General features: G+C 54.4%; 7 protein-coding genes across 7 annotated transcripts; 4 read left to right on the top strand and 3 right to left on the bottom strand.

The window, feature by feature from the left end:
• Positions 1-22: 22 nt before the first annotated feature.
• Positions 23-3,563, top strand: CLUP02_15010 (actin; the record flags this gene model as incomplete). Its single annotated transcript, XM_049293934.1, has 10 exons — positions 23-116; positions 174-189; positions 235-277; positions 345-639; positions 703-1,023; positions 1,077-2,800; positions 2,870-2,896; positions 2,984-3,172; positions 3,321-3,386; positions 3,435-3,563. 10 exons carry the CDS (start codon positions 23-25, stop codon positions 3,561-3,563), a joined length of 2,904 nt encoding a protein of 967 aa, XP_049151080.1.
• A 168-nt stretch (positions 3,564-3,731) lies between these two features.
• Positions 3,732-5,701, bottom strand: CLUP02_15011 (bZIP transcription factor; the record flags this gene model as incomplete). Its single annotated transcript, XM_049293935.1, has 3 exons — positions 3,732-4,178; positions 4,400-4,854; positions 5,626-5,701. 3 exons carry the CDS (start codon positions 5,699-5,701, stop codon positions 3,732-3,734), a joined length of 978 nt encoding a protein of 325 aa, XP_049151081.1.
• Positions 5,702-8,974: 3,273 nt separating this feature from the next.
• Positions 8,975-10,369, bottom strand: CLUP02_15012 (amidohydrolase; the record flags this gene model as incomplete). Its single annotated transcript, XM_049293936.1, has 1 exon — positions 8,975-10,369. The coding sequence occupies one exon, from the start codon at positions 10,367-10,369 to the stop codon at positions 8,975-8,977; it is 1,395 nt and encodes a 464-aa protein (XP_049151082.1).
• A 1,007-nt stretch (positions 10,370-11,376) lies between these two features.
• On the top strand, positions 11,377-12,505 carry CLUP02_15013 (pterin 4 alpha carbinolamine dehydratase; the record flags this gene model as incomplete). The annotated part of the gene is made up of 5 exons (XM_049293937.1): positions 11,377-11,424; positions 11,505-11,906; positions 12,031-12,093; positions 12,164-12,387; positions 12,445-12,505. 5 exons carry the CDS (start codon positions 11,377-11,379, stop codon positions 12,503-12,505), a joined length of 798 nt encoding a protein of 265 aa, XP_049151083.1.
• Positions 12,506-12,689: 184 nt separating this feature from the next.
• On the bottom strand, positions 12,690-14,832 carry CLUP02_15014 (fatty acid hydroxylase; the record flags this gene model as incomplete). Its single annotated transcript, XM_049293938.1, has 9 exons — positions 12,690-12,773; positions 12,880-12,895; positions 12,962-13,611; positions 13,675-13,818; positions 13,890-14,001; positions 14,108-14,146; positions 14,177-14,343; positions 14,534-14,693; positions 14,750-14,832. 9 exons carry the CDS (start codon positions 14,830-14,832, stop codon positions 12,690-12,692), a joined length of 1,455 nt encoding a protein of 484 aa, XP_049151084.1.
• Positions 14,833-16,756: 1,924 nt separating this feature from the next.
• On the top strand, positions 16,757-18,892 carry CLUP02_15015 (ATP synthase regulation protein NCA2; the record flags this gene model as incomplete). The annotated part of the gene is made up of 2 exons (XM_049293939.1): positions 16,757-16,784; positions 16,944-18,892. The coding sequence occupies 2 exons, from the start codon at positions 16,757-16,759 to the stop codon at positions 18,890-18,892; spliced, it is 1,977 nt and encodes a 658-aa protein (XP_049151085.1).
• Positions 18,893-20,451: 1,559 nt separating this feature from the next.
• On the top strand, positions 20,452-21,634 carry CLUP02_15016 (Ras family protein; the record flags this gene model as incomplete). The annotated part of the gene is made up of 4 exons (XM_049293940.1): positions 20,452-20,481; positions 20,658-20,925; positions 21,082-21,382; positions 21,505-21,634. The coding sequence occupies 4 exons, from the start codon at positions 20,452-20,454 to the stop codon at positions 21,632-21,634; spliced, it is 729 nt and encodes a 242-aa protein (XP_049151086.1).
• Between the last annotated feature and the right edge of the window lie 343 nt (positions 21,635-21,977).

The following is a 21,977-nucleotide window of genomic DNA, read 5'->3' on the forward strand; positions in this document are numbered from 1 at the left end:
CGCATTTCCCACCCTTCTTCAAATGGCCATGATTAAAGGCAGTCGCAAGTTTGGCAGACCCGAAAGTGAATGTGATAGTTCCCCTTTTGAACAAAACACCGAGGGGCGAGACGCTGGTTGCACTTGATTCACCCACGTAGTACTATTACCTTTGCTACGCTAAGATCGCGTAGCTGCGCTGCGACCCGAGTAGCACAAGCCGGTAGGGGTCCACTGAAATTTACAGCCTCGCAGCCTCGCAACAACGGCGCATCACAACTTCATCAACCGTAATCAAGTAGACGCATTGAACGCGACGCACGTGGCGTAGACGCTCCCTACCTTAACGAACCTTCCCGTTGAAGACGCCGCCAGCTATACAGCTTCGAAATCCATCATATACTGCCCGTAAATCCCCGAAGCATGGTCTGTCGCACTGCGACACCCTAGACTTTTCCCAACACACGAACATCGCGATGGCGCCCTCAGCTACGGGCGAGCTCCCTCCTCTGCCAGGACCTCCCGAGAGGACGTACCCTCCAGCCAAGATCTTCCAAGTCAAGGAGGCTAAGTTCGAGAAGCCGATCCCGGTACAGCAGGATGGACGGGAGAAGGCATCGGCGCAGTCCTCCCGAGGCGCGGCCATTGTAATTGACAATGGTAAGCTCGCAGGCGTTCCGAAAACGCATGTGGCGGAGCGGCTGTTTGACTGACTGTCGATAGGATCTTCGGCCGTCCGTGCAGGATGGTCATTTGAAGAGAAGCCGAGGCTCAACATCCCACCGATCATGGCCAAATACCGCGACCGAAAAGCCGGAAAGACGTATTCCTTTGCAGGCAGCGACTGCTATGCCGACACGACTGCGAGGAGTCACACACGTTATGCGCACGAGCAAGGGACGGGTATTGTGAGCAATTGGGATGTCATGGAGCATGTTCTCGACTACATCTTTCTCAAACTCGGCTTGAACGGAGATGATGCATCCATCGACATGCCCATTATCATGACGGAGGCGGTAGCCAACTTGCCGTACTCCCGGAAATGTAAGCTGGTCTCTCGCAGCATGTGAAGACCAACAGCTAACACGTCTATGAAGCCATGACAGAAATCATCTTCGAATGCTACGGCGCGCCCTCCCTAGCATACGGCATCGACTCCCTCTTCTCGTACACACACAACAAGGGAAACACAGGCATCGTAGTTTCGTCATCCTACACCTCGACACACGTGATACCCGTTTACAATCACAAGGCCCTGCTGAGCCAAGCCACAAGATTGAACTGGGGAGGATGGCATGCGGCAGAGTACCTGCTGAAGCTGATTAGGCTCAAGTACCCTGCTTTCAACGGGAAGCTCAACGTGTCCCAGGCAGAGCACATGCTCCGCGACCATGCCTACGTTTCAAAAGACTACAACACTGAGTTAGGAGGCTACTTGGATTGGACAGGCCTTGAAGACCGGGACATTGTCATCCAGTACCCTTTTACAGAGGAGGTCATTGTGCAAAAGACGGAAGAGGAGTTGGCTCGTATTGCTGAGCGGAAGAAGGAGAGCGGCAGGCGGTTACAGGAACAAGCTGCGAAGATGCGCCTCGAGAAGCTGATGCGCAAGGAGAACGAGCTCGAACAGTACAAGAAGCTCCAGATCAAGCTGGAGCAGCAGACCAACAAGAAGGAGGTCAGGCGGCTGCTCGATAGCAACGACCTCAAGGATGAAGCTGCTCTCGAGAGAGCCATCGCCACCCTTGAGAAGGCGGTCAAGAAGGCGCGCACAAAGGACGTTGGCGGTGACCCTGCAGAGGAGCAGCAAGAGCCAGTATTCGACCTGCTCGACGTACCAGACGAGGAGCTCGACGACGCCGGCATCAAGGCCAAGCGCCAGCAGAAGCTCATGAAGTCCAACCACGACGCGCGCGCCCGCGCCAAGGCCGAAAAGGAGGCCGAGAAGGCCCGCGTCGAGGAGGAGAAGCGGCTAGACGTGGAGCGCCGCGAGAACGACCTCGAGGGCTGGCTCGAGGAGAGGCGCCAGGCGCGCGAGGTGACGCTGCAAAAGATGAAGGAGCGCGAGCGCCTCAAGCAGGACCTGGGCAACCGCAAGTCGCTCGCCTCGCAGATCCGCATGAAGAGCATCGCCAACCTCGCGTCCGACAACCCGGTCAAGAAGCGGCGCCGCGGCGGCGACGACGACAATTTCGGACAAAACGACGACGACTGGGGCGTGTACCGCCAAATCACCGTCGGCGACAACAGCGACGACGAGCAGGAAGAAGAAAACCTCGAGGCGAACCTCAAGACGTACGAGGAGGACCTTCTGCGCTACGATCCGAATTTCGGCTACGAGGACACCCACGAGGCCAAGACGGACTGGTCGACGTCGATGCTTCACGCTTTCGCGCGCGGCCCGCGGCCCTTTGACGCCGGCTCCCAGGCCGAGCTGAACCAGATCCACCTCAACGTCGAGCGCATCCGCGTGCCCGAGGTCGTCTTTCAGCCGTCCATCGCAGGCGTCGACCAGGGCGGCCTCATCGAGATTGTCGGCGATATACTCAACCAGCGCCTGGGCGGCGTGTCGAACCGCGAAGATTTCCTAAAGGATGTCTTCCTCACGGGCGGCAACACGCTCTTCCAGGGCTTCGACGAGCGTCTCCGCGAGGGGCTGAGGCCTCTTCTCCCCGCCGGCGCGCCGCTCGCCATCCGCCGCGCCGAGGACGCCCTCCTCGACGCGTGGAAGGGCGCTGCCGGGTGGGCTGGGTCGGATGCCTGGAAGGCTGCTACCATTACGCGGGAGGAGTATCAGGAGAAGGGCTCTGAGTATCTCAAGGTAAGTTCACCCAAACCATTCCCCCCCATTTCTGAAACTAGACAACAGACTGACACGATGTGATCATAGGAGCACGACCTGGGCAACACTTCATATGTATGATTACTTAACAAAAGGGGAGAAAACAGAGATCACGGACGATGCGGGCGCTTTGCAGCAGTGGCGACTTATTTTACGGCTTAGGGAACGGGACGTCTCAAAGGGGTGAGGGCAAGAAAGGATGGGAGAAATTCAAATGCCGGGCCTTACATGTCAACGTATCTTTACATTTTACACGTCCTTCTTGCTAGTATGCCACCAGTCTTATTGACGAGAAAAAGCCAAGCTTTGCTATTTCTTCATGACTTCTTCGACACGCTCAGACCTATGTCTGTTTGTATTCCCGCGCGAGTGCAAATTGAGACGGGCTCCTTAGCTGCGTGAATGAGGGGGAATCAGAACGATGACATCCATATAAGGCCATGCAAAACAGAATTTCTGCGGAGACTAATCTGTAATGAGACTTTCGAACGTTGCCTAGGTCTTTCCTCGGCTTCATGGCAATGAAGCATTGTCCGAGGTTATGACCAAGGGCTCCTTCCTCGATGTACATTTGCGTGTAGAACCGAGGGGGACAAATGACTAAAAATCAAAGACAAAGCCGGAGCTCGCCTCGAGGTTCCTATCAAGTTCCCATCAGGCCCTCAAATCTCCACCCTTTGACACTCTTCACTTCTCGTGTCAATGTTACAAGCACGAATTCCCTACATCATCTCTCTTTTGAAGAAGTCAAGCCCGAGGGCATTGCAAACAAAACACCCGCAACGGGTGGATAGAAGCCATGCCGGTAACGCCAGTCCACTAGTAATATCTTGACAAACCATTGTACCGCAACGCCAGCGACGTGAAAACCATGATTCAAATGCGACGCGCCCTCGTTTTCTTGGCGCGCTCACATGGACGCAGTCGGAGCCGGAAGGCCATCCGGTAGCGATGGGTCGACGGGTCCATCAGGCTCACGTTGCGGCTCCTCCTTAGTCACCGCCTCGGGCCTTGTGAACTGATCTCTCTGCGCAAGCTGCTCCTGTGCCTGCAGACCGGCCACTGCCTGCGCAACGGCCTCAAGAGGACCAGCACCCGCATTGCTAGGCGGGGCTTCAGGACCACTTGTCGGGACCGAAGGAGGCGGGAGTGCAGGTTGCTGAAGGTTGACATTGGGCGGCGGCTGAGGGATTTCGGTCTGAAGATCGAGCAAGCGCGACTGGAGGTGAATCACGTACTCGCGCAACGCGTAATTCTCTGACTGCATCGTCTTGTACTGTCCCTCCATTTCCATGTAGTCTCTAACTTGCTGCTCAAGCTTCTTGATGTATCCCTCCTTTCGCTGACGGAAAGCTCTCTGCGGCGCATTCAAGTTAGCTCAAGCTCATCATCAGGTCGCATTGGAGAATTGATTTGGGGTGGGCGCGCCGGATGCAATTGGCGCTGTCGCAGTGATTGGTTGATGAGCCAGTAATAGTGTCCCATGTATCAAGAGCACTGCGACAGTCATCTGCGACACGCGCGAGGCATATTACGCGCCATTGACCCAGCGCACCTTCCCAATTATTATTATCGTACCTGGGCAGCTCGGTTTTGCGCGGCGCGCTTGGATTGTGACAATTCGCGCTTAGCTTTGCGACCCTCCGCGCCGTCATCCAAGTCCATTTCTGTAGGAGAATGAGTAGGAGGCGCAATGGAAGGACCGGCAGCCGTCACGGGAGGCGCGATTTGCTGCTGCGGTTGAGGTGGTACACCAGCGGGCATCATGTTGACGGCTGGAGCTTGCGTGATTCGAGCTCGAAGGTCAGGGTGGATATGCGCTTCCGGGTCGGCCTGGTTATTAACTATCGGTGGCAAGACGTCAGTGGGCGATGTAGAGCCGTTACTATAGCCATGTGCCGGCGGCGGTGGTGACGCGGTCAAAGGGTTGGGAGCTTGAGGGCGAGCTCCACGAGCTGGGCCGGTCGCGTTGTCTGTCGAGCCGGGCGCGGTATGCTTGCTGAGTAGCTCAAGCTGCGCGCGCAAGTGGGCGTCTATGGACAACACATATCATGTCAGCAAGCAGTGTCCAGGTTCGGTATAAAATCAAAACTCGTCATCAAAGGCAAGTGAGATTCAGGGACCGTTTTGGCTTGAAAAGGTAAGATAAATCGAGGCTTGAAAGACTTGAGAGTTTGGCGTTGTCGCCGGAGCAGCAGGGATATGTGGGGATGGAAGATGCGCCGTGAGACGATGGGAGAAGGTTTGAAAATGGTCCATTCGACAGCCGCATAAGCCGGATTTCTGTCTTTGATTCGGTCTGCCTCTGTTTCAAGCTTCTGTCCATACAGAAACGAACGAGGGCAATCATGTATCTCAGACAGCTGCTGGCCTGCAGTAGTCGCTGATGGACGGAAAGCTGATGGGGGAAGGGGAGTGATTACATATCAACGCTGGCAAGAGGTAGCCAGGCCTCTCCCAGGATATAGCAGGTATTGATGATTGTAACGTAGTTCAGAGTGAGAAAGAGGGTTCGTCTCACTCAAAGTACATGAGATCCGAGCCAAGTACAATGTACTGAGTAGTGAACGAAAGATGAGGTAAGGCAAATGGCTAGGACAGCTGCCGGAGGGCGGATTTGCGAAAGAGGTGGAAGAGGGAGAGAGGGCAAAGGTCAGAGAGGAACGGTACGGGATCGACGGAGTTTGGCAGAGCGCTCGCTGGTCGGGCGAAACGGCGAGTTGGTGGGATGAATAGAACAGGACATGAGGATAGGGATCGGGAAACAGAGGAATGAGAAACGAGGAAGGTGAGTAGTAGCTTACCTGTGTTAGTGGTGGTATTCGCAGAGGACGAGGGTGAAGCGCTCTGCATCTTCAAGCTCCGGTTCTGACTCAGCATGAAGGGAACGGAGGATTGATTACTACAGGCACCCGACCAGGACTTATAAAGAGGGCCCTGATGATGAGACTGGATGAGACGGAGTACCGATGCGGCAGTTCAACGAATGTTTAGGTAATCGTCTGCGACCTTAGCGCGTCGTAGAGGAGGGGAAACCTGACGAGGGTGTGGGTAATCTGTACGCGGTAACGTAAGGTATTCCGTAGGTACCGTACCTGTTCCGGTGAGGTAAGGGCCCAAAGTATGAGGTGAGGCGGAGGTAATGGGAGGTAAGAGAAAGGTCGGGTCGCGCAGCTTGGACCTCTTTTTTTTTCTTTTTTCCGTGTGTAATCCGCGGCAGAAGCATGCAATCTGCGTCGGGTCTGATCTGCTGCTGGTCCGCTTTCTCCAGGTGCAGCCAGGTGTACCGTGTGGGAGAAGCTTTCCGAGAAGAGGTGGTTGGAGAGCACGTTCGACGCGTTGAGTGTATCGAGTTGTCCTTGTTTTGGTTCTTGTCTGCCAGTCTTTCTGTCCAAGAAATTGCAATGGGAAAAAAGGATCCAAGGTGTTGGCTGGGTGGAAGAGAGCAGAGACGAAAAAAACCGCGTGGCTGGGAATGAAGGATTCGTTGGTTGTTTGATTGATTGATTGGGAGAGAAAGAAGAGGGACGCGACGAGGAGGAATCTCGGTAGGGCGGAGGCAGGCAGGTGCAGGCAGCTCGTTGCTTCCAGGTTGTCGGGGGAAGGCAAGGTGCTTTGGCGTGTGTACCTGCTTCGAGCTTGCCGTGTTCCTTTCCTCGGTACGTACCTGACCTCACTCCTACAAGTCCTACCCCGACCCGATGTGAGGTAGGTACCTTCCAGTGTGCCGTCAAGCGGGATGAGGAAGGTGACTGAAAGTGCTCCCCGGAGCCGACGGGGCCAGGTCAGGAAACACCCCGACCACCTTAGTCAACACAGGAAGGTCCCATGAGAGCAGGTGGCTTAGCCTTGGAGATGAGGTAAGAACGCAGATAGATTGTCTGTGTTGTAAGTCAAGCTCTCGCCTGACGAAGAAACGAAAAATGTCGACCTCGAGCCATAGGTAAGCAGGCAGGCTAGAGCTGCTTGTGAGCCTGCCAACCTGCGCAGATTGACACCGAATCTACCTTACCTCACATATGTGCCTACGTACCGGGCTCGGAGCTGAAAGTCCAAACTCTGAGCTGAAAGCATATGTGCTCGCACCGCGACAGCTCACTTACATCTGCGGTGTAGCCTTACTTTCTCCCTCGGGTGGCGCTGGCGAAGATGCTGTGTTAGGCAGCACGACTCTGCCACGTGATTCCAATCGGTATGCCTCACTGGGTATTGTCTTCTGATGCTATACTCACCATCCCTATCATCATCTCTCTTCGTACTTCCATCCTATTAGAGTGAGGCGGTCCATTCCCCTAGCTACCTACCAGTGGGTAAACAGCACAAGATACGGAGATAGTAGAAGCAGGGGCGGCAGGAACAAGATTGTGGAAGCACGTTGTGATCAGCTGTTCGGAGTTTGTTGTCAGCCGCGGACCAGCAACAACTCATTCTCCAGAGGATTCATTGCATGTTCAAGTCGATGTCGTTCATGAATCCGAACAGTCAGCAAGTCTGGTTTGTCAGCATTCAGGAAATGGCACGTTCCGAGTCGCGACATTTCATCCACAGACCACAGGGAGGAAGACTATTTGCGGGCCAAACTGGCCTACTTGCGGTCTACGGTAACTTACGTCATCCAACGAAATTCTCCACAGGGACTAACCCGACGGTAGAGGCTGCTTGTGATTGGACTGGCGACGCGACGGACTTTACGAAATGGCCGATGACAGGCAGGGCGAGACGACTGGAAAAGTCGCCGGAGCCACTCGGCACCCTAGCAGGCCGCAGACAGCAGACCAGAACGATCGTGGAAGAACTTTGCCTTTGCCGAGTACCTTATTCCCGCAAATCCGACTCCTATGAGAGGTGAGTGAGTGCAGAAGCAGACTGAGGGAAGGTTGTCAGTCAAATAATTAGCCGACCCCTCAACGGAAGTACCAAGCTTGAGTAGGAAATATCCCGCCGAAGCACGCATGGCTTGCGCCGGGCAGCAAACACTACCTGGAGGGTACGGATGTTTGACTAAGGCCTGGTAGGCAACTCGTACAGTCGTATCCGTACGTACGGAGTATTACTGCCAGGAAATCCCTCTTTTCCTTCCCAAGCGTGCCATGCGTGCCATGCTGAGGTGGAAAGTGGTAGGAAGGGATGGGGATACTTACGGTATGCGGGCTTTCCTCGGTCAACACGTACCGCGACTCCCGGTGTTTGACTTACATAAGCCCAGTGGCTTGGCGCGTCTGGCATGCGGCGCCAGATGCCCTGTGCTGCAGCTTTGGCGGAGTCTGTGCGCGGTTCCGGAAAACGACCGTGACAACACACACACACGGCCCTTTTTTGGTCAACCAATGGCATATTACACGTATGGTGATGCGTCCCATCTGCTGTTGTTCCCGTTTGGATGTGCTGCTGGCTTGTCATCGGCGTATCGAAATTTGGAATTCAAGAAGAGGCGCCTTCAATATTGCGAGTCTGTTCTCTCTTCACTAACGCAAGGTAGGGTTCCTGGTTAACTAGGCGTCTGTCAATATCGCATGATGGAGCGGTAGTCCGCGCGCCCTTCAGTCAGCACCACTGAGTTGACTGTAACGTTGCCCAGTCTCTCTTCTTCGACATCAAGCTTGCATCTCCGAGTGCTCAGTGCGGCTTAACGCAGCTCGACCCGTCGGAAAACATCTAGTGAACATTCCGAAGCTATCGACATACTACGATCAACCTACACCCCTACCTCCCATCCCTCCACAGGTCTGTATTGATGGAATGGGGCAATGGACTGCGGCCTAGAAAGTGCAGCGTGGACTAGGATCGTTACACCGCAGTCAACATCGTTGTGCTACCGAATGCTACCCAGCCGAATGATCCTCCAAATTACGGCTTCTTAGGCGGTTCCTACAGACCATCCATCATATCCGTACTCTATAGAGTATATACGGAAACGGAGAACGGGCGATGTGTGGCTGTGATGAGGCACTTGATCCGGTTGTATCTGGGCTAGCAACTCGTTTACTGAAGTAAAGCCAGCGTATCGATACCTTCATTGAAAAAACAAGGTTTATATATGTATGGTGTCGTTCAAGGAGCTATCAGTTGAGCTGACGATCGACTTATGTACTCATCACTAATCAGTGACCGACCCTTACAGTCTGAGGTATGCTACAAGCATCCTCCCGACTATCATGAAGACTTGAACAACTTGCCCCCTTTCCAGACGTGGGTAATGTTGTCCTTGTCGGTCAAAATCTCAATATCCTCGAGCGGGTTCCTCGCAACAGCAATCAAATCCGCATCATACCCTTCCCTAACCTGCCCACTCAGCGGCGCCATCCCGCCCAAGACCTCGGGCGCGTTCGCCGTGCCAGCCTCGATAGCCTCGAGAGGCGTCATGCCGTTCTTGACCGCCCAGTACAGCTCCCGCGCATTCTTCCCGTGCGCCAGCGGCTTCGTCCGGTCGCTGCTCCACGTATCCGTCCCGAGCGCGACCTTGACGCCTCTCCCGATGGCAAGCTGATACGAGTCCGTCGCCCTCTGCACGAGCTTCACCAGCTTCCTCGCCAGCGGCGGCGGCAGCTGCGACGGGTCGGCAGCCAGCGTCATGATGGCGTGCTGCGTCGGCACAAACACGGCGTCCCGCTCCAGCATGAGGTCGACGGCCTCGTCGTCGAGGTAGCACCCGTGCTCGATGCTCTTGACGCCCGCGCGCAGCGCAGCCATGATGCCCGCTTTGCCGATGGCGTGGGCGCCCACCGCGCGCCGGCTGCGGCCCGCTTCCTCGACGATGGCCCTCAGCTCCTCGTCGGAGAACTGCCTGTCCTCCGGGTCGTCTAGCAGGCTGAGCACGCCGCCGCTGGAGCAGATCTTGATGCAGCGCGCGCCGCGGCGGACGAGGAGGCGCACCTGCTTCGTGCAGTCCTCCGGCCCGTCGGCGATGGAGCAGGCGCCGCCGCCGCATTTGGCAAAGTCGAGGACCGTCTGCATGGGGAGGGTGTGCTGGTCGCCGTGTCCGCCGCTGATGGACATGGCGGCGATGGAGGAGTAGACGTTGGGGCCCACGAGGCGGCCCGAGTCGATCCCGGGGCGGAGGTCGCCGGCGTAGCCGCCCAGTTCGCGGACCGAGGTGTAGCCTGCCATGAGGGTGGCCTCGAGGTCCTGGACGATGACGGCGCCGATGAGGGCGTTGGACCCGGGGAGGACGTTGAAGATGCCGTCGCTGAAGCCGGTGACGACGTCGATGCCGAGGAAGTGGACGTGGACGTCCCAGAGGCCCGGCATGAGGACGGGGACATGAAGGGGGGTGAGGGAGCGGTATTTGGAGGGCAGGGTGTCGCGCGGGCCGACGTGGATGATCTTGTCGTCTGAGATGGCGACGGCGGCGTCTTGTACTGGGGTGCCGCGGCCTGGGATGAGGAGGTCGGCGGTGATCAGGGTGATGGCCATTCCTGCTTCTGGCTCATTCTGTTCTTGTCGTGAAGCCATTGTCTGGGTTTGTTGGGTGTTTGAAGGTGTAGTATCCGTTGATTTCGGGTTTGATACAGACTGCTGCATCTCATGAGGTCGATGTGGTACACGCATCTTGAACGACTTGCACGGCGTCCAAGGACTATGACTGTCTAGGTCCCGAGTAGATTTATTCTCAATGAAGAGGTACTAGTAGGCGTACGCAATTGAGCTGAATCTGCAAATAATTAGCCAAGTTAAAGCTACTTGAGATGAACTTGGAGAGTCGCGTATCTTACATCATGAAAGTCTACGTTCGGGTCGTCATCATTTAGTCAAGTCTGAACTTCTGTGGTTTGGTGAGCGCGGGGTAGCGAATATGACCATTCTGCTATCCACCATGTTACCAACCTCCTCCACCCCGGTATCCGGGAAATAGGCATCGTTTTCCTGATATTGGCGCTTGAGCTGATCAATGGATTGTCGCTGCAGATACATGCAGGGGGGTGCGATACAGCGGCGTGGTCTGGTAATCGACCTTCCAAATGTAGGAACGTAGAGGTAACAGCTTGAGACTGATGTATATGCCCTTCGGGTGAGCATGAATCTCATAGAGCCATTCCCTCCGCCTCTATTCTGATTAGCGTCAGTCTTAGCCTCGCGATTTCCTTGACCAACATTGTCTCTGTGATTCTCGCCCTCGTTAACTACTGTCGTTTTCATCACCCTCGCTATCCTTATCCTGCTGTCATACTCCGTATTCTCGATAAATGGAGAGTACCTTGGGGCAACCAGGATGCAAGACAGTAATAGAACGCATATCGGAGGTCAGTGTCTCTGGCTTTCAATTATGATTTACCCATTGTGGCCTCGTCTCGAATGCAGAGTTCAGGGTAATTAACCAGTAGATTGATCTATCGATCTAACATGTAATCAGACTTGGACTGAAGCTACCCCGTCATGAAGTCCGACTAGCACACCTTCATAGGAATTAAATCTTAGGTCTGGAAAGTACATCTAGTTCCCTGAGTGACCCAGGGCCCCTGAACTGTTTCTGAGCTTCTTGAGAAATACATGAAGTCAATCATCTTGGCCTAAGCATATGGAAGGGCATTAGGGATGGAGTTTACACATCATTGCAGATGTCGAGCAAAATCAACTGCTATGAGGCAACCTCGCCCATCTCATGCGTCTCCACATAAGCTCAACCGCAAGTGCCTACGACAGGGGTACACCTCTAACAACACCTCAAGCTTCAACCACACCATAGTCCTACATCTGCGACTCAACTACAAGAACAACGTCACCCAAGTCCATCGCAAAAAACACACCCTCAGAGATGAGCATCCCAGCGCGTACCCTCATCCGCCGCATCGCACACTGTACCCCGCGGCCTCTCACCTCGGCACCATCCCGGCTCTCAAAAACAGCAGCATTCCCATCGCCCTTACAAAACTTCACCCAGCAGCAGTTCGCACCACGATACCAGCGAACAATGTCAACCACAACCACCACCGCCGCGCCCACGCCGCGCTTCTCCAAGGGCTCCGACGAGTCTTCCCTCTCCCCGACGCTCCAGACGCTGCTGGGACAGGGCCGGGGCTGGGCGCTCGTCAACGACGGTGAGGCCGTCGAGCGGAGCTTCAAGTTCAAGAACTTTGCAAAGACGTGGGTGCGTATTATTATCCTATCTCTTTTCTTTGCTTACATGTCTCCGTATGGCCAAACACCATGCCATCATGTTTAATGACAATTCGTCTGAGGAAAGATGAAATCGACTGCTGACGAGTGAAAAGGACTTCATGACAGCCGTGAGCCTACAATGTAAGATCCACAATCATCATCCAGAGTGGTCAAACGTAAGCCCCAAACACCCTATCCTTCTAAGGAGTCTCCAAAACCAGAAAAAAGCTAAAAACAAGAGGGCAGGTCTACAACACAACCTTTATCCGGTGGACGACACATGTTCCCAAGGGCCTGTCTGACAAGGACCTCAAGCTCGCTCTCATCTGCGACGTGCTGGCAAAGGACTTTGGCGAGGTCGAGGTGCCGGCTTCCGAGGCCACCACTGGCACAGAGGCCGTGAGCTGCGGCATCCGGGGTTTGGCTGACAAGGCGGCGGGCACGGCTGGGGACTGCTGCACGCCGAAGAGGTGATGCGGCCTCGGATAGTTAGCCTCAATTCGGATCCGAGGGCCTGGGGGGTTCAGCTACTCTCCTGATCACAAAGTCACTGTTACAATAGTCCCGTACAACAACGTGAATACATAAAGAGAACATGCAAGCCTTACAAACTGGGTATACGAAGAACGAATGTTGTGCTATGATTAAGTAATCTACTACAATGCCAGTTATATGGGCGGCCTTCCCAATATATACGACAGAATTCGCATAAGTGGTTTCGCCTTTTTCGCACAACCGTCAATACCTCTTTCAAACGCCGCCCCAATGATAATTACGTGACTTTGATGGTATGGCCTCGGTTGTCCGGGCCCGTGTCGTATCGCTTTCCCTTGCGGCATTCCTTTCCTGCCGCGTTCTATACATCGTATCATGAGACACCACCCCGCGGCCGGTGTGTCCAGCAACGCGCTCTCAACCACAATTCGTGAGCGCGTCCGTCATTCTCTTCTCCCAGGGCATACACGCATGGCCATGGTGCTTGGTGATGTGCGTACTTTATGTCGCAAAAAGGGCTTCGCAGCCGCTGCAAAAAAGCGGCTTTACTGAGACTTTTGCGCCTTGATGGCCTGGATCTTCTTCTCGCGGCGCTTCTTGTGGGCCTCAAGACCGGCCTCGGTGTCGAGGCAGTAGTCCCACCAGCGGAAGCTGGAGGCGTAGTTGCCGATGAACTTCTCGTGGTGAAGATCGTGGTGGTCGGCACCGGCCCAGAAGGGCAAGAAGTGGCGCAAGCTCCAGGGGAAGTCGTAGCCGCTGTGGGCGTCGATGGCCTGGAAGAGACGGAGGACGATCCAGGCGTACATGGTCAGGAGGTGGAGGTCGCCGGTGAGGGTGACCCAGAAGATGGGCGAGCCGACGATTCCGATGCCGAGGAGCATGACTTCGATGGGTGAGGCGTACTCTGCGGCGAGACCGAAAGGCGCGGAGTAGTAGTGGTGAAGCTTATGGATCGCCTTGTAGAGGGGGCCGTAGTGCAGGGCGCGATGGAACCAGTAGTGCCAGGTATCCTCCATGACGAAGAAGATGGAGATTTGCATGGCCATCTTCCAGAGAGGAGGGAAGGGGACGTTGTACTCCATGCCGCACCACGTGGCGAGGGGGTGGAAGAGCCAGATCTGGGGGAGTTCGACGGTGAAATGGCTGATAAGGACGACCATAGCGCAGTCCCATTGCTCCTTGAGTGTCGGCATTTTTTGCTATTTGAGCGTCAGCGGATATGTCCGGAGTATTGTGATGACAGGGTGTGGAGGATTGCTCACAGGTTGAATCTTGTACTTGTGGAACCAGGGGATGAGGTCGAAGATGATGAAGGGCAAACTGCGGCCAAAGTAGACGGTCTCGTGCATGACGAAGCTCATGATGCCAGTGGCGAGAGTGTCGTTTTGCATCCAGAGATACCAAGCCTAGAAGGAAGGTGTCAGTCGCATTGTAATGACATTGGTTGGCACAGGCACGCGATGAGGTGTGGACATACGGCCCAGAGGCGCTCAAAGTAGTTGAGCTGGACATTGTACTTAGACACCTCCTCGAGGACACTGAAGTACGGCTGCGTGTGGTTGAAGGCGGTGTTGATGACGGTCGAGTTGCTGTTCCGCACAATACCAGGTCAGTGACTGTTCGCTTCAAGATTGTGTTCGAGGACTATAAAGGGGGCGCGCCGTGGATCGGGGAAAGAAACGGGGCCAGACTCACATGAAAGCGGCCATGATGGCGGGGAGCGCAAGTTTGCGACTTTGTATGCTTCAGCAAGTGCGAAATTACAGATGTGTATGAGGAAAGCCAAAGTTGGCGAAGAGAAAGCTGGGAGGGAAAGAAAAGACAGTCGCAACTCCTTCAATAATGCGCCGAAGGTGGTGTTTAGGTGGCGATGGGAGGTTTAAGGGAAAAAAAGGACGGCGGGCGGCAAGGTCAAGGGTCCAGGGCCGGGTCTTGTTGAGGTTTTATCCATGGATCATTTCGGTTGACGGGGAAAGGAAATGGCACCTGCGTCTCTGGTGCTTGTCACCACATATAGAGAGAGAAAAAAACCTTCCCTTACCTACTCAAGGTGACTTAAGATTAGGTTAGTTCTGGAATTGTGCTAGGTACCTTATGAAAACGCCCCTGTGCATCTCTCACCCTTTCTGGGCGACAGCGTGGGGACGTTAGTTGCGATTTGCCCATTCTTGTGTCATGAGCCAATGAGAAGCTGCACTTGAACATCGAACCATGCAGCTCGTGGGTCCTTCCGTCTTCCGTGGTGGGCTTTGGCCAGTAGGAAGCAGGCGTGCCCTGGCCACTGGGTCGGGCGGTGTGCGAGATTTCGCGAGGCAAAAGGGTGTGTGACAGCTGCACCAGGCGTTGTTGGCTCTGCCACTCTGCCAATCGTAGGGGGGCCGAGGGGGAAAAAAGCCGAACAGGCGGGAGGCACGGGGCATGGAAACATTTCATGGATGGGACAAAGCTCTTTTCTTTCTTATGCTGCTTCTGAGCTTCCATCAAAGCTAGACACCTGGATTAAGGTACGTAGAGGTAAAGCTTCTAACGAAGCCAAGCACTTGAAGTAAGGTGGCGGTAGTCTGATTCAATGTCCACCTTTTCGAACTGGTCAGCTCTCAATTGGAGTTTTGAGTTGTGTTCAACGTCGGCATCATGTTCTCAGAAGAAGCACTTATGCATGAGAATTGCGCCCCGTCGCGGGCAATCAAAGGAGGCCGATATCAGTCATCCTCCAGGTGGGCAGGGCTGTCTTATCGCCCTGCATGGAACGCCTGGCACCTCGCACCTCGACTTTTTGGCTGTTGCGCTCACCTTAGCACCGGTACGTACCCTACCTCAACCCGAATACGATGAAGGAGGGGCACGTTTCCAGGTTGCGCGTCGCACGTCTTTGCCAAAGGAATTCGCTTTGGCCTAACGCTACCCGTTTTGCCCCCATTAGCTCCAACACAGGTGCTCAATTACACAAGCCAGAACAATCTTCAATGACAGTGACATGCTCCACGCCTCCGAATCTACCACATCCGATTGCCGATGAGACCCATCTGACCTCCTCCACGGCGCAGCCCTGACCTAGCTGTCAAGAGACCCGGCCGTACCCACCGCTGGGACGCTCCGGCAGGGCGAAGCATGGGGTGCCGTGGATGTTCATGTCAAAATGGCGTGTTCCGGTCAAGCTTGATCCGATACGTGTCTACCTCGAAGTCTACCTCGAAAAGCCCAGCTTGGTATTGGCTGGTACTACTTACCTTTGTATGTTTTCGATTGACAACATTTCAAAAGTCCTCATGATCCTTGTGTGTTAAGCACAGGTTGAGGCCAGGAGCTCTTGATGTCTCCTCGTCCCAAGGTACATGAATGGTGAAGCCAGACTGACAAACCCGTGCTGTTGTATCAAACAAGCCTGTGATTGCCACTGACCTGTCGTCCTTAGTAATGATTCAATAGGACTACTCCAACCTACTCCTATGTTGAACATCTAAAAGCTACTAGATCTTCAGTATCTGATGCCAGAAAGTCCTTTGCGGTCTCATATCATAAACGCAACCAAAGTGCAATATAGCCGGTGACCCCAAATTCCTGAGATCAGAGATCGGCCTTCCCGGTTCTTGAAAGGAATCAAGAGCCAAATATAGAAGGATGTTGTACAGCTCTTTGCGGCTACGCATCAAATTGGTTATTGGCTTTCTTGAGTAAAAGGTGAGGTGCGACCTCTCATGACGTGGCATACTAATCTCAATGTCAGCGAGGCGTCACACGTGCGAGTGACAAGCGAGATGGCTTCAGGCCTCACAGTTGCAGATCGCCATTGCTGAATGGCATTTGTCAAGTATGTCAGTAAAGATGTCTTCAAATTTGAAATTTATATGCTCCAGCATGGCCACTGGCCACGCCACTTTGGTGTGAAACGATCTATCTGATCTGCATAGCTCGGCAGACGTACAGTCGGGTCGAAACTGTCTAAACATAATCAAAAGACCTCAAAGAATGGAGATTTTTTGAGGAGCTCGATTAGCTGAGTTAAACGAAACTCTTCTGCTATATATACAGACCGGGCCTTTTCGTAAGTAAAAGCAGACGTAGGATGATTAGCTCATCCTCAGCGAGAGGCACCATTCCGACAGTCAAGCTCCGTCAGCGGCGCTGGCTGACTAAGTGACCCAAGAGACCCCACCTGTCATCCCACGTTCTCTCCAGTCGCCGCTCACCGCGTTGTCGGCTGCAGGCTCGCCCAAGTTGCCCGGGGCATTCGCTTACCTGATGACGTCTAAACCAAACTTCTACTACTGCATTCTTCCATCAAATCCATCCTCACACGACTACAATCCTCACAGTCTCGAGAGTTCCACACATAACCGATCCATGAAAGTGGAGGAGGAGCGCTCTCTGAGTGAGAAGCTATAATGTCTGTTGTTGCCGAGTCAGTATTCCGTCCCATCTTTCCTTGACTTCCCGTCATCCCAAACAAAATATTTGAATGTTGACATCAACCTTCCCTGCACCAGCCAAGTCCGCCGCTTAGATGCGCAGCTGGATCGGATTCCACTAGGCCTGAGTCTATCTCAAGAAGATGGCGAGCTGTCTGCCGAAGAGCATGGCATTTTTCACTCGGCCACCGTAGACGCCTTGTCGTCGCCAAGAATTGAGGAGCTCCTACATATTGTTAGGGCTCTGTCCACCACCTCAACTTCGTCATCTCTACTCCCCTCTCAGAGGATTCGTTCTCTACTGCAAGAATCCAAACTTGCGGAATGGGACTTCCAAGCGGAGCAGGATGACGAGGCTAGACGAGGCCCGTACCAGTCGGAGATCGAGTGGCTGCTCGTCAGCAAGGCTACCGTTCAGACTTACGGTATCATTTTGAACACACTTCTGGATCAGATTATTCCTCTCAGTGATGAGATGTGGTACTGGGACGAAGTGTTGAGCTCGTATACTTACAGCAGTCTCTACACTGTCCAAACGTCACCATTGCGTTTGTGGGCCTTGACCAAGGGTGTTTATCACGAAAGCAAGCACCGAATTCGGAATCTCAGCCAAACGCCAGGCGATATTGTCGCATCCACTCGTACAGGCTTATCGCAACAATGGAAACAGTTTTACGGCATCGTACGGGACAGCATTCGGGACTCATCGATCACGACCCTTCAGCGCAAGGTCCTATCGCCTGTGGCCCTTAGCCGAGGCGAGGCTCGGAGGAAACTGGCACATCTCAGGCGCCTGCGGGATATGATTGCAAGCGGTCTTGGTGTGCTCGTCGACGAAGGTTTGACTTTTGGAGGCGACGAAGACGACGATAAGAGCGAAGCCGGCGTCAACAGCCATGACTGGAAAGGCGTGGTTGAGCGAAGCGTGGCTCTCATGGACATGGTTCTCAAGGAGGCTTTGACTCTTGAGTCTGGCGTCAACGATTTCGAGGACAAGGTGTTCGCTGGAGTCGAGGAAGACCCCGAGCTTAGCATTCACATCGAGGACGCCAACGCTCTGGAGAAGCCCTCTGTGCTCGCTAGACGTCTTCTCAACCTTCTGGATAACGGCCTCCCCAACCACGTCATGTCTGCGCAGCTGCTTGTTCAAGAGAACGGCCGCCCGTCGAGATTCATCCGATACTGGTTGCCTGCAACAGCAGCACTGCTTTCTTCGACGACTGTCCTTCGACTTCTTGCCAATAGACGCGCAGAAATAATCAGCTGGATTCGGGACATTGGATCTACGGTACGAGACTTTTGGTTCAACTGGGTTATCGAACCGACACGCAAGATTGTCGGAACTATTCGACACGACTCGAGCAGCGAGATCGCCATCATGAGCCGAGACAGCCTGAAGGCCGATCGGGAAAGCTTGGAGCGCATGGTTGTGGACTTTGCTTTGGACAAGCCCCATTTTGCAGGTGACGGGTCCTCCCTTACCGACGCCCAGATCGAGATTATCCGCACCAAGGTCAGCGAGGGAGATGTCACCCCGGTTTTGCGTGCGTACGAAAAGGATCTGCGGACCCCCTTTGTCGGTGCGGTGAAGGGCGACCTCGTCCGATCACTGCTCATCCAAGTGCAGAAGACCAAGGTCGACCTGGAGGTGGCCATCAGCGGCATCGACTCTCTCCTCAAGAGCCAGGAACTGGTGTTTGGGTTTGTAGGTCTGACGCCTGGTGTGCTTGTCTCTATTGGCATTGTTCAGTATCTTCGCGGCATCTTTGGTGCTCGCAAGGGAGCCCGGCAAAGCCGCAAGACTGGACAGAGCATCAGAGTGCTACGCAACATTGACCGGATCTTTTCAGAGGCGACGCCGTCTCAGAACAACCTCCTCTCCTACAAGGATCACGGCCTCCTGTTGTGCGAAGTCCACGTGCTGCGCAACTTGATGCAGAGAGTGCTACCTCGCGACAGGCAGCGTGAGTTCCTCGAGGATTTGGATGATCTTGCCAACCTGAAGGGGATTCAGGTGCAAGTTAGAGCTTTGGATCGCATTCGCTGGGCGTACGCCAGGTGGCTACAGTAAAACAACGCAGGACGGAGAACCTCGGGCGCAATAATGATTCGCATGGATACACGGTCTTACGGATTTGAGCTTCAGCATTCAGGTTACTTTACTACGCACAGCGGGAACGGCCTTTTTCGGTGGAACCTGTACCACATCTGTACACCACTGGAGGCATTCATGAATTGTCAACGGAGCATCGCACATTGGTACCGGAGCTTAGCAGGCGGCATTTGTCACTAGGAGAGGTGTTTAGACCAAAAGTCGAATTGAAGTGCAATTGAACGGGTGACGTACTGGCCAGCGAGTGAACGTGAGGGAGGCTCAACAATGTCTCTTGTGACCATGGAACGACCGCCATCCAGGATGCTCGGGCGGCGGACGTGTGACTCAGTTCTGGATGGATCTGGACCTGGACCCTGAGGCGAGACAGTGCGATGACGTTTGGTGTGGCTTCGTGGGTAGCCTCCTGAGTCCTGACAAGTCTGGCAAAGGCGGGAGACCGAGCACATTTGGCAGCAAGAGGGGTGTAGTGCCACGGCAGAGACAACGCATCAAGTTTTGAGACAACGACTAGGTTGGCGGACATTTTGTTACCTGGTGGCTGAGGTGTTGTTGGCATATCGCTTCTTTGGTGAGCGAGCCTGGTAATACCCAGCCAGGACCGTCCACGGATGGTTGCCATCATATAATTACGCTGAGGTGCCGCCCGTGTAGTTGTTCCCCAAAATTTCACTTGGTGTTCTGCAACAGGGTGCCTGGATCGACCAGGGAAGTTTTGCTTCTTTTAACCTTTCGCTCCCCTCCGACGCAGATCCGACGTCGTCGCGTCTTTTCTCTTTGGCGGGCACTGTGCCTTGGGCAGCTTAGTAGACACCGTGAGTCGTGACTACCTTAGCTATCTGATTTCACCGAGGCCTACCTACCTTGCCTAGTGCCGGAAGCAGTTGATTTGTGCCACTCGGGATATCAACAGCGGGCTTGATTAGAACACTTTTTCGCAGCGAGATTCGCATTGCAGCAGGTACCGGCTTTCCAGCCCAAGACCGCTGTTACCTCAAGTAGCCTGCAAAGCCCACCGCCAAGTCACCAAATCCCTCAAGCCCTGTCCCAGCATAAGCACAGGTCAAGTCGGATCGGCCAAGCAAGAGGGCCGGGTCCAGTATCTTACCCCAGACGGCAGGCGCCACACTTGACACCCCCAAAGAGACCAAGCGATTCGACGCTACCTACGTACGGGGATACGTGCCTCTTCACAGTGTGCTGGACTGTACATTGCAGCGCCTCGCCTCGTCCGCAGCCCAGCACTTTACGTGCCTACCTTCACTATTCGTACATACTACTACTATTACCGCCTACCTAACTACGACAAACTACCTAGGCCCATCTCCTACCAACATCTCAATCGCCTCTCCCCCCCAACCGCTGCCCGAATCCGACGACAAGATCACGACAATCACCCTCTCATTCGCATCCTCCCGATCTCAACTCGTCTGGCACGTACGTCGCCCGGAGCAGCAATACCGCCCCCTTCAGATCGGCCCCCTCGGTTTAGTCCCCCATCAACATCCGCCGCCAAAATGTCGAGCAACCGCAACTACGACTTCCTTGTATGTGTCGAATGCCGCTGCCCCTCCTTACCATCGTCCCGCCCTTTTCGCTCAAGATGCCCTCACTCTCCTCGAACCCCGTCCTTTCGAACATCCTACTTTCCCCTTCCGCCGTGCGAATCATTATGAAGGGCAAACATGACATCGTGTTCACATGTGGCTGACCAGCACCCCAGATCAAGCTTCTGCTGATCGGCGACTCGGGCGTAGGCAAGTCCTGCTGCCTGTTGCGCTTCAGCGAAGACTCGTTCACGCCGTCCTTTATCACGACCATCGGTATTGATTTCAAGATCCGTACCATCGAGTTGGACGGCAAGCGTGTCAAGCTCCAGATTTGGGATACCGCCGGCCAAGAGCGCTTCCGCACAATCACCACCGCCTACTACCGTGGTGCCATGGGCATTCTCCTTGTCTACGATGTCACCGACGAGCGCTCCTTCAACAGTACGTCGTTTCCCTTCGCTTACATTGGGACTCACTTGCACGATTGCTGGCGGTTCTGTCTCGAACCGTGTACTGCAGTTGCCATTGCAAATGGAGCCGTACATGATAGGACAGACATATGAGAACAAAAGACTAATGTGTACTTTTCCCACGCAGACATCCGCACCTGGTTCGCCAACGTCGAGCAACATGCCACCGAGGGCGTCAACAAGATTCTCATCGGCAACAAGTGCGATTGGGAAGAGAAGCGTGTCGTCTCGACCGAGCGCGGTCAGCAGCTCGCCGACGAGCTCGGCATCCCCTTCCTCGAGGTCTCAGCCAAGAGCAACATCAACATCGACAAGGCCTTTTACTCACTCGCCGCCGATATCAAGAAGCGTCTAATCGACAACCAGAAAAACGAGCAACCCGCTGCCTCGGGCGTTAACGTCGGCGAGTCAAGTGGAGCCGGCGGAAAGTGCTGCTAAAGTAACGGAACGGGGCTTGGGCACGGGACCGCTCGATTTCAATGTTGTGTGTATTTTCTGAAAGCAAGATTTGATTACCTTTGTGTCGATTCCGCGCTGCCGCCGGGGACAGCGACGTCCTACAGAGGCACATGAAGACGCGCATGGAAGGAGAGAGAGACATTGGCATATGGGGCTTCACAGCGGGTCTGCCCGCCGGAAAGGACACGCAGAGGAACTCGGTGAGAGAGAGGAGGACATGACAGGGGCCAAGCGAGAGGCAGGACCGGGGCTTCCGGCGAGGCAATTGGCCGAGAAAGGGAAAAACTTGGTGATGGGCCCGACCGGCCGGGCGTGCGTTGTGTGTGTGCTCGATGACGAGAAACACCGCGGGCGCTCTCTCGCTCACCAGCCTGCCCTCAAGCCCCCCTTCCTACGGGGAGAAGTACTTGTCATGTGGTTTCTTGCCGACAGCGCCTTTTTATCGAACCCCCCCTAGAGAGCAAATATCTGGTCTGGAGTTTCGGGATTTTATTTCTGGGTTTTTATAATACATTGTTTTTTCCCTCTCCCGTGCTCCAAATACGCTTGTTTGGCCTTTATTGA

This window comes from Colletotrichum lupini, chromosome 8 (genome assembly GCF_023278565.1).
Source record: "Colletotrichum lupini chromosome 8, complete sequence".
In the NCBI taxonomy this organism is placed as follows: Eukaryota; Fungi; Ascomycota; class Sordariomycetes; order Glomerellales; family Glomerellaceae; genus Colletotrichum; species Colletotrichum lupini.